Here is a 17,483-nt window from a genome sequence, read left to right as displayed (position 1 = left end):
CACGATTCCATTTGCCGTGGTTTGAATGTGCCTGCTCCAAAACTCAGGTGTTGAAACTTAAAAGCCCAGGTGATGGTAATAAGAGGTGGTTAGGCAGCAAAGGCTGCTTCCTCTTGAACTGGATGAAGGCCCTTATAAAAGGGCTTCAGACAACGCTCAGCCCTTTTGCCCTTCTGCCTTCTTTTACGTTGAGGCAGGGTCCCACTCTCTCACACAGGCTGGAGTGCTGTGCACAAATATGGCTCAATGCAGTCTCGACCTACTGTGCTCAAGATGTCCTCCTGCCTGAGCCTCCCATGTAGCTGGGACCACAGTTGTGTGCCACCATGCCTGGCTAATTTTTTAATTCCTTTTTGTAGAGAGTAGGGGGGTCTCACTTTGTTGCCCAGGCTGGTCTTCAACCCCTGGGCTCAAGCGAAGCTCCTGCCTCAGCTTCCCCAAAGTGCTGGGATTACAGGAGTGAGCCACTGTGCCCAGCTGCCCTTCTGCCGTATGCTGTGTGAGGACACGGTGTTCCTCCTTCTGGAGGATGTAACAACAAGGTGCCATGGTGGAAGCAGAGGGCAGCCCTCACCCGACGACCAAACCTGCTGGTTCCTTGATCCTGGACTTCCTAGACTCCAAAACTGTAAGAAAAATGAATTTCTGTTCTTTATAAATTACCCACTGTGTGGTATTGTTATAGCTGCACAAATGGACTAAATCACCATTTAGATGGAGTTCTAAAACAGGCAAAATGTATTTGTCATTGATTAGAAATCAGATTAGTGCTTGTGAGAGGAGGAACGCGAGGACAAATGTTGACTGCAAGGTGGCATAAGGAAATTTTTGGGGTGAAGGAAGTGTTCTAAATATTAATAGAGGTGACGGTTGCAAGCGTGTATACATTTGTCAAAAACTCATGCAGTTAAAATGTGTGCAATGTATTGGATGTAAATCAAAGGTGAAACAATGGAAACAGAAAACAGTAAACACGAACAACTCTTTGAGAGTTTTCAGTGTAAAGGGAAAACTAGAAATGTGGCAGTAGCAAGAAAGAGAAGCAGAGTCAAGATAGGAACTAGAGCCTATTAGTATGCTAATTGTGGAGCTGTGGAGGGAGCCGGTGATGATGCAGGGGAAAGGGGAGAAACGCTGACAAAGCATCTGAGGAATCACGGGAGTGGGGTGTGAGGCACGGGGAGAGTGGCTTGGCGTTCGTCTGAAGCTTTGTTATATTAAAGAGTGAGCTGAAAAAACAGTAGTGAGATCAAACTGTTGTTGGAGTTCTGGGTTACGGCCCATTCTAGAGGATGACCAGAGGGGTGAGTAGCTGAGGTCAGGTGGAGGCAAGATCACTGGTGGAGGCCAGTGAACCAAAAGGTCAGGGAATAAAGGATCATCCACATGAGAACGGATACTGACTGATTAGGGAGGAGAAGCGTGGGCAGTGAGTTAGGGGCTAACATTTTTAAGGATGTGATAGAAGTGACGGTTGCAAGGGTGTACATATTTGTCAAAACTCATCATATTGTGCAATGGAAATGTGCGCAATTTACTGGTAAAACAATGGAAAGAAAACAGGGATGAGGTGCGTGACCTGGAGGTGCGGTGATGATGCCGACAAGGTTAGGTGATTAGTGTTGAGTCTTGATGACAACTGATTAAAGATGTGCAAGCAGCAGAAGTAAGGAGAATGATGTATGATTGGCAACCAAAAGCAAGTCTCCCACCTCACAGCCAAGTCTGGGGTGACGAGAGGTGTGAGAAGATAGCTACTATTTAAGAAGGCTTCGGGGAAAGCAGTGATCTTGCCATGACCTCAGGATTTTAATTAGAAAATGGGGATATTTAGCACTGCATGAAGATTAGAAATGGGAGCTGCAGAATGCATTGTGAGACCCAGGGATCTTGGGGTGACTGGCATTAATAGGAATAAATGGCATCATGAAATGAGTCCTGATGTTTCCCAAACAATGTTTTCAAGGCTGGGATTGTTGGCAGAGAGGGAGGTTTGTGTCTTGCCAGAGTATGCAGAATTCTTGGAGTTCCCCATTCCATCTAAGCTGATGGGGTGGACTGGTCTGGTCTGGTGGGTTCACTTGTATCAACACTTTGCAAAATGATTTCAGCTACTCAGTTTTGTTTAAGAATATATTTTAAAACCTTACAAAGTTATACAACATTACAGAAAGTTTAATTACAGGAAAAAGTCACTTATAATCCAATCACTAGTACTTTTTTCTTTTAGCATTTTAGCATGTGTAACCTTGTCTTGCTTTATCTAACATTTTTATCTTGAGCTTTTCCATGCTGCCTTGACAACATACTGACTTTTCTTGAATGCATAATATTCCACAAAATATACTATAATTACCTCCTTTATTATCAATGTTAGATTATCCTTATTTTAATTACAGTGAAGTGACAACATTTTTGTGTACATTTAGCTACACTCTAGGACTAACAATGTGAACAGCTCCACATTAAACAGGCTGTTGAGACAATAGATGAAAACTTTACTGGAAAGGTCAAATGAATTACTAAGATATCTTAAAAGTGCTTTATCATTCTTCTTGAAAAGTTTACTCTAACTTTATAGCAAGGAAACATTCAAAATCATGAAGAGACTTAAGACAGATGAGCCTTCAAGCCAGCAAGGCGCGTGTGGATAGCTGTGCAGGCACTTGACGTATCCTGCTGTGGCCCTATGCCTCAGTGCAACAGTAGTGCCATGTCCTGGGGTGACATCCAAGCAGGAAAGGCATTAAGGAGTCCCAAGACTTGTTAAAACTGCTAAGTTCCCCAACTGTCTCTCCTAATGTTGATAGTCTTGGGTTTGGAGCTATCTTGAAGACCATTGCAATTACTTTTTTTTTTTTTAACGCTCAGAAGTCATTCACTAGCTGGGTTATTTTGTAGCTCATAGGCAGGCGTCCACCATCTCTAGCTTTAACATGTTCTGTTTAGGCTGGGAGCGGTAGCTCACACCTGAATCCTAGCACTTTGGGAGGATGAGGTGGGTGGATCCCTTGAGCTCCGGAGTTGGAGGGCAGCCTGGGCAACACAATGAAACCCTATCTCTACAAAAAATGCAAAACTAGCTAGGTGTGGTGGCACAGGCCTATAGTCCCAGCTACTAGGGAGGCTGAGGTGGGAGGTCAAGGCTATAGTGAGCCAAGATAGCGCCACTGCACTCCAGCCTGGGTGACAGAGACCCTATTTCAAAACAAAACCAAAAACAAACAAAAGCTCTGTTTGCACATTTCTTCTGGTCTTATTAAATCTTTTTAAAGTTGATAATCAGCTACAAAGTTTCAGTTAACTAATTCACTTTATACCAGGCACTAATTGTTAAAACTCAGAACATCAATTTCATGTATGTAAATACTGTTATTTTTTTTTTTTTTTTAGCAATTTAGGTTTAATCAATCCTATGTTCATAGAGCAGTACATCCAGTTACTTAGCTCCACATTAAAAAAAAAAAGTTCTTAAAATCTATGTGTTCTGTTTGTGCATTCGTATCTTCTCTGCCATGACCATTAATGAATTCTATGAATAAATGGTTTTATCTATGGTATTAGCCATCTCTGCTCCTTTCTTGGCTGCTACTAAAAAAAAATTTTTTTTCGTCTGAGTAGGTTTTCTTTTTTCTTCTCTCCACCCCCTGCCCCCCACTCAGACGGAGCCTTGTTCTGTCACCCGGGCTGGAGTGCAATGTCATGGTCTTGCCTCACAGCAACCTCTGCCTCCCAGGTTCAAATGATTCTCCTGTCTCACCCTCCCAGGTGGCTAACATTACAGGCACCCGGCGAATTTTGTATTTTTAGTAGAGACGGGGTTTTACCATGTTGACCAGGCTGGTCTCGAACTCCTGGCCTCGTGATCTGCTCGCCTTGACCTCCCAAAGTGCTAGGATTACAGACGTGAGCCACTGCGTCTGGCCTGAGTAGGTTTTCTATACAGATTATAAATATATATATATATTTTTTTAAGACGGGGTTTTGCTCTTGTTGCCCATCCCGGAGTGCAGTGGCTTGAGCTCAGCTCACTGCAATCACTGCAATCTCAGGTTCAAGTGATTCGCCTGTCTCAGCCTCCTGAGTAGTCGGGATTACAGGCATGCACCACCGCACCCAGATAATTTTGTATTTTTAGTAGAGACAGGTTTCACCATGTTGATCAGACTGGTCTCAAACTCCTGACCTCAGGTAATCCACCCACCTTAGCCTCCCAAAGTGCTGGAACTGCAGGCATGAGCCACCGCGCCCAGCCTCAGATTATAAATCTTATCTAAATTTGTTTGACTCAGAATTTACTTCCCTATTATCACCTCACTCTCAGCTGTAAGAGCAAATATGTAACTTGCTACCTTTACAAGCCTTATAGGACCAGAAGTTGGAAAACTTTCTCTGTAAAGGGCCAGCTGGTAAATATTTTCAGCTTTGTGGGCCATACAATCTCTGTCACAATTACTCAACTCTGCCATGACAGTACAAAAGCAGCTATAGACAGTATAACAATGAATTAAGTGTGGCTGTGTTCAATAAAATTTTATTTATCAAAACAGGGGGCAGGTGGATTTGGTTCGGGGCTACAGTTTGCCAACCCTGCATTAGACAGGGCTGGACCTCGGGTATCTCACCTATCTGGTCTTTCACCACAAGTTACTCTCTTGAAGGAGTGAAATAGTATAAACAGTATAAAGTTTTTAAACTATTTTGTTTTAGCAAATGATTTAAAGTGTGGCTGAAACTCTTATGACAGTGTTGCAAACCTAACATGTTTTTGTTATTCTGCTACATTAAGAAATCTGAATACCTGGCTATTTTGGGTATATGTATATGTTAGAGCCCAGTAGCTTAAATTACAATTTTTAGCATGGTCATTAAGAGCAAAGTGGCTTATCTTATTGTTTCAATTTCTCTAGATGAAAGCTTGAGAGCATGTCTGGTATAAGAGTCTCTAATGGATCGATCTCAAGTTGCTAACTTCACACAATGTATTTTACATAATCCATCATAAAAAGTGAGAGGTAGAATGCTGAAGGACACAGGTGGACTACACTGACTAATCCACATTAAGTGATTTAAAAAAACAAAACAAAACAAAACAAAAACACAAAACAGAACAACTACTCTGGAGGACCGAACAGGGATTATTTCAAAGTTAAACTAGTTGCCTGATGAACCATAGAGTGTGCTCCACGGTCATTATGGCTACTTACTGGACCATTCTGTACACCTGGAGTTCTGTTTCCTTGGAACACTCCTTCTGAAGCGCTCTCTTCAGACCACAGTTCTGCTATAGATGACCATGATATGGAGATGGCCCCATGCATTTCAATAGAATGTTAGTTTTCTCAAAGGAAGACAGGGGGGAAATGTATTTTCTTAATGGAAATAAAACCCCTGGAACAGAGTAAACTGGTATCTATAAATGCCCATCTGTCACAACATAAAAGCACACTGTATTTATCATTGTCAAAGGCTACAAAGTACTTATTTTTCACAGCAGTTTGAAAGTAAAAATTCTAATTGAAGAGCTAACATTTGGACAGTTATGTTCTCATAAAAATGCTTGGATACACAAATAAGAATGTCCTGGTCTGGGAAGGCTAATTGAAACGAACAAAAACCCACTAACAGTAGCTGGGCTAGTCATAACCTGAAGAGAGTAAGAGTGTCACCGGGTGAAAATCCCATGGAAACCTAACAAGAGTTCTGAAGAAAAGTAATTTTTAAGAAGTAGTTTATACTACTTGGTATTAACTTACAAAAGAGAAAAAACAAACAAAAAGAAACCTGATAGTTTTTGGTTACTTTAAAAATCCATGAACTCTTCTGGGCCTTCTTATTTATCACCCAAACCTACTCAAATTTGTATAGGAAGCGATTCAAGACAAAATCGCAAGTAGTTTAAACTGTATTATCAGCACCATACATTTCTAGTAATGGTCTGAATTGAAATCCATGGTGAAAACAAGCTGACTGATTTACTCAGTAAAAGCAAATCATGCTTATGAACGAAGACAAGACTATGGTCTTAAAATCATCATTTGTATGTTGGTTAGTCTAGTTATCAAAAAAACCCCACAAATCATTTGAAGAGGTTTTCCCCCTCATTGCTAGGCCAGTTTTCTAAAAGACCAAAGACAATTTCTTGTCGAAACAGATTTTGCCACTTTAAATATTCACGTCCCATCATAATGTTCTCACCAATTCATGTGCGAGGGGAATAATTACTATCTGATGAACATGACAATTCTTAAACTGATCTAATGTATGTGGTGCCATGTATTCTTTGGAGGGGAGTCCTTGAATGAAAATGATGATTCTATCACCCACTATTGTTTTTGATGTGCCAGGTACTGATCTAAATTCTTCATTTATGAACTCATAAATTGGCACGTTCACAGAGGGAGAAAGAAGTTAAGGAAAGTGACTAAGATCATATAGCAAGTAAGAGCTGGAGCTAGGATTTGAACCAAGGCACTGACTCCATGGCTTATGCTTCTCAACACTATGCTAAGCTGCCTGGTGTATGTCTTGTTTTGACAAAGAACCAACTGCTGAACTTAAAGGAGGCATGTGGAACGCCTCTCCTTAAAATCCTTATTTTCTTAAAAATAATCTCTGTTAAGCAAGACTTGTTTTAAATGCTTCTGATTTTACAAAAGGCCTTAATATGTTAAAACTTATCTATGAGTGGCCGGGCGCAGTGGCTCACGCCTGTAACCCCAGTACTTTGGGAGGCCGAGGAGGGTGGATCATGAGGTCAAGAGATCGAGACCATCCTGGCCAACATGGTGAAACCCCGTCTCTACTAAAAAAATACAAAAATTAGCTGGGCGTGGTGGCGCGTGCCTGTAGTCCCAGTTACTCGGGAGGCTGAGGCAGGAGAATTGCTTGAATCTGGGAGGCGGAGGTTGCAGTGAGCCGAGATCGTGCCACTGCACTCCAGCCTGGTGCCTGGTGAGACAGCGAGACTCTGTCTCAAAAAAAAAAAAAAAAAAAAAAAAACTTATCTATGAGTGAAGGATGATGGGGCCTAACCTTGTCGCCCAGGCTGGATCTCCAGGACTCAAGTGATCCTCCTGGCTTAGCCTCCAGAGTAGCTGGAACTACAGGTGTGCACCACAACACCTGGCTAATTTTTTGGTAGAGATGGAGTCTCCCTATGTTGCCCAGGCTGGTCTTGAACTCTTGACCTTAAACAATCCTCCTGCCTTAGCCTCCCAAAGTGCTGAGATTATAGTTCAGGCATCCCCAAACTTTTTACACAGGGGGCCAGTTCACTGTCCCTCAGACTGTTGGAGGGCCGCCACATACTGTGCTTCTCTCACTGACCACCAATGAAAGAGGTGCCCGTTCCTGAAGTGCAGCAGGGGGCTGGATAAATGGCCTCAGGGGGCCGCAGTTTGGGGACACCTGTTATAGATGAATTATCATGCCCGGCCCTATTTTTACTTTTAATTAACTTTTTTTTAGAGACAGAGTCTTTCTCTGTCACCCAGGCTGGAGTGCAGTGGCAAAATCTTGACTTACTGTACTTTCCAACTCGGATTCAAGCAATCTGCTCACGCATGCACCACTACACCTGGTTAATTAAAGAAAATTGGTACACACCTGGTCTATGTTGCCTAGGCTGGTTCCCAAACTCCTGGCTTTAAGTTATCTTCCTGCCTTGGCCTCCCAAATATTACAGGTATTATATGTATAAGCCACTGCACACCCAGGTGAAATATTTTATAATGCTACTAGTTGTTTGATACATTTTATTGAACCTTTTTCATTCTACATTTCAAACTGAATCAGTAACTATAAATGACACAGCTTTATTGAGTGCTAAGTACAGTAACAGTTACATATTTAACCTTTGCACATAAATTTAGGTTGAAAAAGATGATACATTAGCAAATAAGTACATATTTATCCCAATCTTTAAAAACTGTCATGAAACCTAGGATAAATGTATTGAAATTAGATTTCCTGGGCAGTACTAGAAATCTACAGGGCTAAGGAATATCACAAAGCGGGAGGAGACTACAAAAGGAGAACCTTGAGTGTGGTAGGCAGCACAGGCAACTAGGCTGTCTGTATACACGATCTGTGTAAGAAGGCTGAAGCTCTTTTCCATATTTTAGTTTCTTACACGAATGTTTCTTACATCCTGATTTTCTAGCAAATACAATTAAAAACTCCTCCTCAGAGGAATCTGTAATAAAATGTGTACTATCTGTGTTACTAGTTTAATAAAACATTATCCAAATAGCTAACCAATTTCTATTGTTTAAAATTTGGAGTAAGAACTTATTTTTTTTTTTTTTTTTTTTTTTTTTTTTTTTGAGATGGACTTTCGCTCTTGTTACCCAGGCTGGAGTGCAATGGCGCGATCTCGGCTCACCGCAACCTCCGCCTCCTGGGTTCAGGCAATTCTCCTGCCTCAGCCTCCTGAGTAGCTGGGATTACAGGCACGCACCACCATGCCCAGCTAATTTTTTGTATTTTTATTAGAGACGGGGTTTCACCATGTTGACCAGGTTGGTCTCGATCTCTCGACCTCGTGATCCACCCACCTCGGCCTCCCAAAGTGCTGGGATTACAGGCTTGAGCCACCGCGCCCGGCAAGAACTTATTAAAAACAAAAGATTATCACTGTTCCAAATATAGGCCAATATAACTGATTTGCAATATAGATAAACTCAATTTTGTGGGAGTTACATTTGGTTAAATCTGGCCGAGCCAACTTCTAAGCAAATGATTACGTGGCAGACGGCGAGGATCAGCTGATTCCCTTCCTCAGCTGAACTACGTCAGATCTTCACAGTAAGAATCTCTTTCTTATTGAGGCTCATTAGAAAAGGGTCCATCATCCATCCATCTGCTCACATAAAACCTGCTCCCTCCTGCTGACCCACTCTACCCCCACATTAAAAACTGCAAGGTAGTGTGCTTTTATGGCTTTTTCACTGCAGACCGTAAGTTTGAGTCGAATTATTCAATGTGAGGGTCACGGTGAGAGAACGTGGATCTTTCTTATTCTTGTGAACTGTGACCTTTCCTTTTAAGGTTTCCCCTGTAAAAGAAAGGCAAAAATTGTTAAGAATTCAAAGAAGACAGCATAGCAGAAAAGTAAATAATGTATACCTAGCACTTCTTTTAGTTATGATGTTTTACCACTTTTTAACTTTATTAATTTAAAATTATTATTTTTTGAGACAGAGTCTCTGTGGCTCAGGCTGGAGTACAGTGGTACAGTATCAGTTCACTGCAACCTCTGCCTCCCGGGTTCAAGTGATTCTCCTGCCTTAGCTTCCTGAGTAGCTGAGATTACAAGTGTCCACCACCACGCCTGGCTAATTCTTTTGTATTTTTAGTAGAGATGGGGTTTTGTCATTTTGGCCAGGCTGGTCTCAAACTCCTGACCTCAGGTGTTTGGCCTACCTCAGTCTCCCAAAGCATTACAGGTGTGAGCCACTGCACCCAGCCCTGTTTCATTAATATAGAATGAAGCAAGAACTAACCACACACCAGTGTCAAATCCTTGTGAAAGAGAGTAAAACTACCATGGTCGTGCAGGGTCAAAGGAAGCATTTTACTGAAACTCCTGAATATGAGGCCCTATGGTAGGTTCTGGGCATCTAGAAAAAGAGGTCCCTGCCCTCAGAGTTTGTGATTAAGGGTGAAGAAAAAAGCTATACTAACAATTACACAATAGGCATGTGTCTAAAGTGTGTTGGAGGTGAGCACTGGGGATGGCTGGAAGGCAGTTAAAGGCAAGGTTTCACAAGAATTAATGAATTATCCGTGGCTGGGGATAAAGTCATGGTTAGCCAGGCTTAAGGAATGTACATGTAATGGTATTTAAGGAAGAAAAAACACAGAACTTTCAGGAATGGCATTTTGAGGTACTGAAAATTATAGCCGAGAAAATGTAGAGGCACGTGACAAGGCCATTGGCCAATAATGTACTGGTGTTGTAAAAGGGAAACAACTTACACATGTCAATTAACACAAATAAATCACTTATCTTTGCAAAGGCTGATCTCCTAAATTCTGTATCTTCCAAATTTTATCGTATTCCAAAATGTAATTATCTTTGTACTTTTCTAATTATAAATACTTAATTTTTCATTTATTTTAAAGAGCTGTTTAAAAAGTAACAAAAGGGCTGGGCTCACACCTGTAATCCTAACACTTTGGGTGGCTGAGGTGGGTGGATTATGAGGTCAGGAGTTCGAGACCAGCTTGGCTAGGATGGTGAAATCCCCGTCTCTAGTAAAAATACAAATAGCCAGGCATAGTGGTGGGTGCCTGTAATTCCAGCTACTCAGGAGGCTGAGGCAGGAGAATCGCTTGAACCCGGGAGGCACAGGTTGTAGTGAGCCGAGTTCACACCACTGCACTCCAGCCTGGGGGACAGAGTCTCACTCTGTCCCCTACCCCACCACAAAATAAACAAAAAACTGCTAAGTTGTCTTTGATCACTATTCCTTGCTTAAATAATATAAAGATAACACCAAGTAGAATCAGGAATAGCTTTAGTATCTGGATGGACACAATGAGGCTCCATATAATGACTGAGGAAATCTATGTAAAACTATTAAAGTACTGAATCAATATTGTATGTTTTAAAAATGCAAATTCCCCATATTCAAGGAAAATTATCTGAATGCTTTTCAAGATGGTAGTGAAGTAACACAAGTAAAACATAACAAACCACCTAATAGTTATGTTTTTTCAGACTATAAAGATTGCATTACTGATACATTCTCTGCATTTTGCAAAAAAGGTGAGACTCATAGTTTAACACAAAATTAAGGAGTTGAATAATAGAAGAAATAACGTGGCCCGAGGGGCAATCCACTCAACAAAAGATAATTTTTGTGTAGGTGCATGTTAATGTGTAGATTTGGGTTTAGCTTTTATGCCGGGCCTATTCCTCTATTTTGTTAAGAAAATAATATAAAACTATCTCATTATAACATGTTCACCGATAGTGGACATTGTTCAGATAGTTCAATAAACTTTATGAAGTTCAGGTTAATCATTAGATAATTTATGCTTACATTTATTCAATACATTGCGCTAGACTCTATTCTAAGGTCTTTACGTGATTTAGCTCACTAATGATCACAAGGTATTACTATGAGGTAAGTGTAGTTTCCTTACTCAAAGATGAAGTTCAGAAAGGGTATGTAATTTGCCCAAGGTCATACTGCCAATTAGTGAAAGAACCAGGATTTTAAGCAGTTTAAGTCCAGAACCCAAGCTCCTCAATTGTACTCTGGTACGTCCCTATCGCCATTTAAAAAAAAAAAAAAGATGACTATAGCTTTAAGTATACTATAACGAACAAGAAATGGCCTAAATTTTACTGCCTTGTGGTCGATTATTAGTATATTAAACACATTTAAGATTTTTCTATTTTGACTTTTCTGTTTTGGCTGTTTAACTGCTTCTTCTTTAATCAACATTTTACAACTTCTGTTTAAGTTATTTATTGACATTACGACTGGAAACAAACAACCACATGATGATAAAATGACATTGTTTTTGTAAATACATGACAAAGAATAGTAATTGCCAACTTTGTTATCAGGTTTAACTTCTGTTATTGAATTGCCAACACCGAATCAACAAGCTTGATTTTTACAACACAGTGGCTTGTTCCTTTTTATTCATAAGCACTATGTCCTATATAAAGTACTTAATTTAATTGCTGGTATTAAGTAGTTCATATATGAAAAGACAGATAGTGTACACTTGAGATTCAAAATAATAAAATGACTTCCACAGACTCAACATAAAATAAATACTCTAGATGTCCTAGTCAGGATGTTAAAATGTGGAGGAAAAAAGGATATAAATTGTGGGATGGTGAGGGGGCAGGAATTAAAGTTTTCATTTGCATACCACATGGTTTTATACATAGAAAATCCTATGGCTATGCAAGAAGGCTACTAGAATGATTTATTCAAGTTTAAGGAAGGTCTTATGATTTAGGATCAAGATATAAATCTAATTCTACATGCTAGCAATGAAGAATTTATGTAACAGCATATACAACAGCTTCAAAAAAGCATAAAGGCTGAGTGTGGTGGTAATGCCAGCACTTTGGGAGGCTAATGTAGGCAGATCACTTGAGGCCAGGAGTTCAAGACCAGCCTGGCCAACATGCTGAAACTCCATCTCTACTAACAATACAAAAATTAGCTGGGCATTGTGGTGTATACCTGTCGTCTCAGCTACTTGGGAGGGTGAGGCATGAGAACAGCTTGAACCCAGGAGGTGAAGGTTGCAGTAAGCAGAGATCACGCCACTGCACTCCAACCTGGGCGACAGAGTGAAAGTCTGTCTGTCTGTCTGCCTCTCCCTCCCTCCCTCCCTCCCTTCCTCTCTCTCTCTCTCTCTCTTTCTCTCTCTCTCTCTCACACACACACACACAAATACTTGAGATAAATCTAACAATATATGTCTGACTTACATAAAACTACAAAACAACTCACACTCTGCTCATGGGTGAAGGACTCAATGTTGTTAAGATGTCAATTCTCCCTAATCTATAGATTTAACGAAATCCCAATCAAAATCCTAGCAGTCTTTTTTAGGGTAGAAATTAATGAGCTGGTTTTAAAATTTGTATGGAAATAACAAGGACCTAGAATTGCTAAAACAATTGTTTGTGTATATCTTGCCATTTTTTTCTTATTGAATCTTATAAAGACTATCTTAAAGGCATAAGGACATATATACAGATCAATGGGAAAAATGAGAGCTCAGAAGTAGATTGATATACATATGGTCAATTAATTTTTGACAAGGGAGCCAAGGCAATTAAATTGGAAAACGATAGTCTTTTTAAGAAATAATGATGGAACAAGTGAACAGACATTTGGGAAAAGATGAACTATTATTAACTTTTAAATTTAACTCAATTAGATGACAAACCACCCAACTTGAAATCAAGCAAAGTATCTGAGCAGAAATCTCACAAGAAGATAAAAAAATGGCCAATGCATATATGAAACAATGCTCAACATCACATCAGGCAAATGAAAACTAAAAGCACAGCTATAACTACATACTCAATGAAGTGGCTTAAATTAGGATACTGCATCTTTTTCATAAGTGTTAAAAATGAGGTGGAACAACTGAATTCACTGAATTCCTAGTCCTAAGAATGTTAGGTAGTAATTTTTTAAAAATTTGTCAGTTTCTTATAAAGTTAAATATACACTTAACCATAAGACCAATTCTACTTCTAGGTATTTACCCAAGAGAAATGAAACCATCTGTCTGCACCAAGACTTTTACATGAATATTCATAGCAACTTTATTCTTAATGGCCCCTAACTGGGAAACAATCCAAAAGTCCAACAGCAGGTGAATACCGAAGTAAATTGTGGCATGGCCATACAAAGGAGCATTATTTGGCAATAAAAAGGAACAACCTAATGATAGATGAATCTTAGAAAGATGCTAAGAAAAATCTTTTTGGAGTGATGGAAATAATCTATATTTCTACAGTGGTGTATATAATTTTCAAAACTCATTGAGTTATAGAATCAAAAAGTGTGAATTAAATGTAAATTATTTGTTTACAAATGGGGTGCCTTAAGAATAAACACAGACAAATGAAATGTAGTACAGAAATCAGATCAGTTATGGAGATTCAATACATAGTAAGTGGGGCATTTTAAGTCACTGGGGAAAGGATTCAATAAATCATCCAAAAATAGTAATATATTTGAATTGAATAAGATAATTGAATCCTTTATTTTAAAGGATGAAGCCAAAGTCAGAAACCAAAAGGAAAAGGCTGACAGAAATGTACCCCAGAACCTAAAGTATAATAAAAAAAAAAGTTTGAGATGATGGACATGCTAATTATTACCGTTATTTGATCACTTTGCACATATCAAAATATGTACCCCATGAATATGTAAAATTAATAATAAAATACTGAAAATTAAAAAATGAAGAAAATTCTATAAAGGAAGATAGTTTAAAGAAAGAAAAACAAATTAAAGCAGTTTTATTTTTCACTTCGTGCAGCAAGTATTTTTTTTTTTTGTAGACGGAGTTTCGCCCTTGTTACCCAGGCTGGAGAGCAATGGCGCGATCTCGGCTCACCGTAACCTTCGCCTCCTGGGTTCAGGCAATTCTCCTGCCTCAACCTCCCGAGTAGCTGGGACTACAGGCACGTGCCACCATGCCCAGCCAATTTTTTGTATTTTTAGTAGAGATGGGGTTTCACCATGTTGACCAGGATGGTCTCAATCTCTTGACCTCGTGATCCACCCGCCTCGGCCTCCCAAAGTGCTGGGATTACAGGCTTGAGCCACCGCGCCCGGCCGCAAGTATTTTTTAAGTCTGAATTTTGAATTGATTCCTTAGGATTATCAGAAGTGTAATTCCTTCATAAAAGGTATGAAATATATTCCAGTGTCACATTCCTGCCATCTTTATCAACATTGTTATTAGAAATCAAACATACAAAGAGTAAATGAAAACAACAACCAGAACGTGATTGCTCTGATCTGTATTTCAAATCAGAAGTGATAAGTACTATTTCAATTATTTACCATCTAAAAAATCTGTTAGGTGCATTTACCTTACTGCTTTTCTCATTGATGTATATGAGGTAACACTAGTAAATACTACTTTTAGTACATATGCTCTAATGGTTGCTGCTCTTTCATTTACACTGCCTTTCAAGCATCAAAAATATTTAAGTTGGGCCGGGCGCGGTGGCTCAAGCCTGTAATCCCAGCACTTTGGGAGGCCGAGGTGGGTGGGTCACGAGGTCAAGAGATCGAGACCATCCTGGTCAACAAGGTGAAACCCCATCTCTACTAAAAATACAAAAAGTTAGCAAGGCATGGTGGTGCGTGCCTGTAATCCCAGCTACTCAGGAGGCTGACACAGGAGAATTGCCTGAACCCAGGAGGTGGAGGTTGCGGTGAGCCGAGATCGCGCCATTGCACTCCAGCCTGGGTAACAAGAGCGAAACTCCGTCTCAAAAAAAAAAAATATGTAAGTTGTCTTGTTTATAAAAGTCCTATTCAATCCTTGGTGTAAGTCAAAACAGAAATGTTCCATGGTGCTTATAAATCCAGTTATCATATTCATTTCATGATCAAAGGATGCACCTGTAAGAGTTCTATGCATTCCTCAGTTTAAAAATAAAAGGCCCCAGTCAAAATGAATTAGTAATGGATAGTTCTGTTAATTTTTCAGGAAAGAAAAAAATTTAAGCATCAATATTAAATAAACAGTGGTAAAATTAACACAACTGCCATTTATATAAGCTTATGCTGATAAGATTTTCATTTCTTGAAATATGAGTAAATATTTTCCATAATTGTAATTTCAAAGATGTGGGTGCACACACACTCATTTAAGTTAATTAAATACCATGAAGGGTCACAATAATACATACATAATTCACACTGCTGAACTCCCTTCAATCGTTCAGACTTAACTAAAGTGCCAAGGCGGTGGCTATAATACCAGAATGAATCAGAGTAATTAATCAGTGTCAAATAGATATAAAATGACTGATGTTAAGTGTGTGCATTGTGGTGAGAGCTGGAAAGAACACTCTGGAGCTGAGCCGCATGAACCTGTTTTTTTATCATCAGCAGACGGCTGTTAGTGTACCACAAAGCAGTGCCACAGTTCAAGAACAAATTGATTTCACTGTAATTGTTATAACGTATTTTGTAGAATTAATTTCTTCCAGAGCAATAACATTTCATTTCCCCAGGAAAAGGAAAGAAAAACACATGAGTCATTATTAATTGCTGTTAAAACTTAAGAGTTTAAAAAGGAAAAAAAAACGCTCCCAGATTCTCCATCATATAAAAGCTTACTATGTACTGTTTACACAAAGAGAAATAGCTTGATTTTATATTTTCAAAGCCAAATCACATAAAAAAGATTTGAATTTTTAAAGTAAATATTGCCATATTTACTTACAATAAAAGTTTATACAATAAAATTGTATATGAATTTTAAAGGGAAAAACCACCCTGAATTTAAAATGTTTAAGTGTCCTCTCATTCCTTTAAAAATACTCATTCTATTTGGTGGCGAATTAAAAAAATACAAATACTCATTCTAGAAGCCTGGTCCTTTATTCCCATAATGCTGGAAGGGCTCAAATGTTTAAACTGCCTCTTCTGGAATGATATTTTAAAACTAGGTTGTGATTAAAAACAAAAACCAAATGAAACTAAAAAATTAGACTCATTATTTTTATAGTTCCATTTTGTTTTTAGCCAAATGTATTATAGCCAAATTACTATTTTAGGCAAATTGTTAGTCTGCAAAACTCACATTGATTTTTTTCTGTTGTCTTATTATCAAGTCTGTCCCCAAGGACAGACTTACTGATATCGGCAGGAGGCAGACCAAATTCCTAGGTAGATAGGGACAGGTCACCAGTGAAACCCAACCTTCAAGCCAAAGACTGTTTAAAGCCTTAAAACTGAGCTGCCAGTGCCTGGGAGAGTCCATGATCAGAGAATACCCTTGATGGCTTTTAGCTGACTGAATGGTGATTTTTCCAGGCCCACCCATGGACCAATCAACTTGTACTCCCCTATTCTGAGCCCATAGAAACCCCAGACTCATTACACAGGGGGATACCTGCTTTCAGGCCCCCTTCACACAGAGGGCTACCCACTATGGGTCCCCTCTAGTTGCTGAGAGCTTTTCTGTCACTCAGTAAAATTACTCCCAGCTTTGCTCACATTCCAGTGTCCATGTAACTGCATTCTTCTTGGTTGCGCGACAAGAACCTGGAACCCGCAAAATGACAAGTGTGAAAAGAGCTGTAACATGGTAACCCTCCCTCCCGCTTGCCAAGCAAGGGGGAGAAAAAGCCCCTGTGCACCAGTCCCCCATTACCATGCTGCGGGCAGTAGGAACAAACGAACTGTAACACAAACATGTAACACGCCTCCCATTTGCAGTGCTGTGGGCAGCAGTAAGGAGAGAGAGCTGTAACAGTTCTTGGGGGCTCAGAACTGGGAACTCCCTGGGTGAGAGTCATAATACCCCTTGAGGCTCCGCAGTTGCTGGCAGCTTCCAGTTTTCAGGTACCATTGCATCCTCTCATGCAGATGCTGGTGCCCAAGGCCAAGCAGGTCAGGCACACCCAGCCTAGCTGTGGGCTGGGTATGGATTCCAGGGCATGAGCCCAGTGCAGCCTGCCAGGCCGAGTGAGCAGAGTGAGCCCAGAGCTGAGTAAAACTTGGGCAGAGGCACTGCTGGCTGCAGAGATTTCCAGCTGGCAAAGTGGCACCAAAAGAATCCCATGTCATCATTACCAAAAAAAGATTTGCCATTACGGAAGACATGAATACATACACATCTAGGCAAAGTAACACTAAGTTACATTGACAATATTTTACTTATCTTGTCATATTACCTTCTGAACGCTAAGCTTTACATACAGTAATTTTTCCAAATTAGACTCACAGCTTCATTTA

At 39.8% G+C, this 17,483-nt stretch overlaps 1 protein-coding gene across 2 annotated transcripts in view; it reads right to left on the bottom strand.

The window, feature by feature from the left end:
* Window positions 1–3,375: 3,375 nt before the first annotated feature.
* PRMT3 (protein arginine methyltransferase 3) overlaps window positions 3,376–17,483 on the bottom strand; it is a 139,936-nt gene continuing 125,828 nt past the window's right edge. For both annotated transcript variants that reach the window (XM_074401235.1, XM_003919914.4), the window contains one exon: window positions 3,376–9,058. In XM_074401235.1, coding sequence (XP_074257336.1) covers window positions 8,949–9,058 — 110 coding nt within the window. In that variant the 3' untranslated portion in view covers window positions 3,376–8,948. The remainder of the gene's footprint in view (window positions 9,059–17,483) is intronic.

This window comes from Saimiri boliviensis, chromosome 6, assembly GCF_048565385.1.
Source record: "Saimiri boliviensis isolate mSaiBol1 chromosome 6, mSaiBol1.pri, whole genome shotgun sequence".
NCBI lineage: Eukaryota > Metazoa > Chordata > Mammalia > Primates > Cebidae > Saimiri > Saimiri boliviensis.
This window is presented reverse-complemented; position numbering and strand designations above follow the sequence as displayed.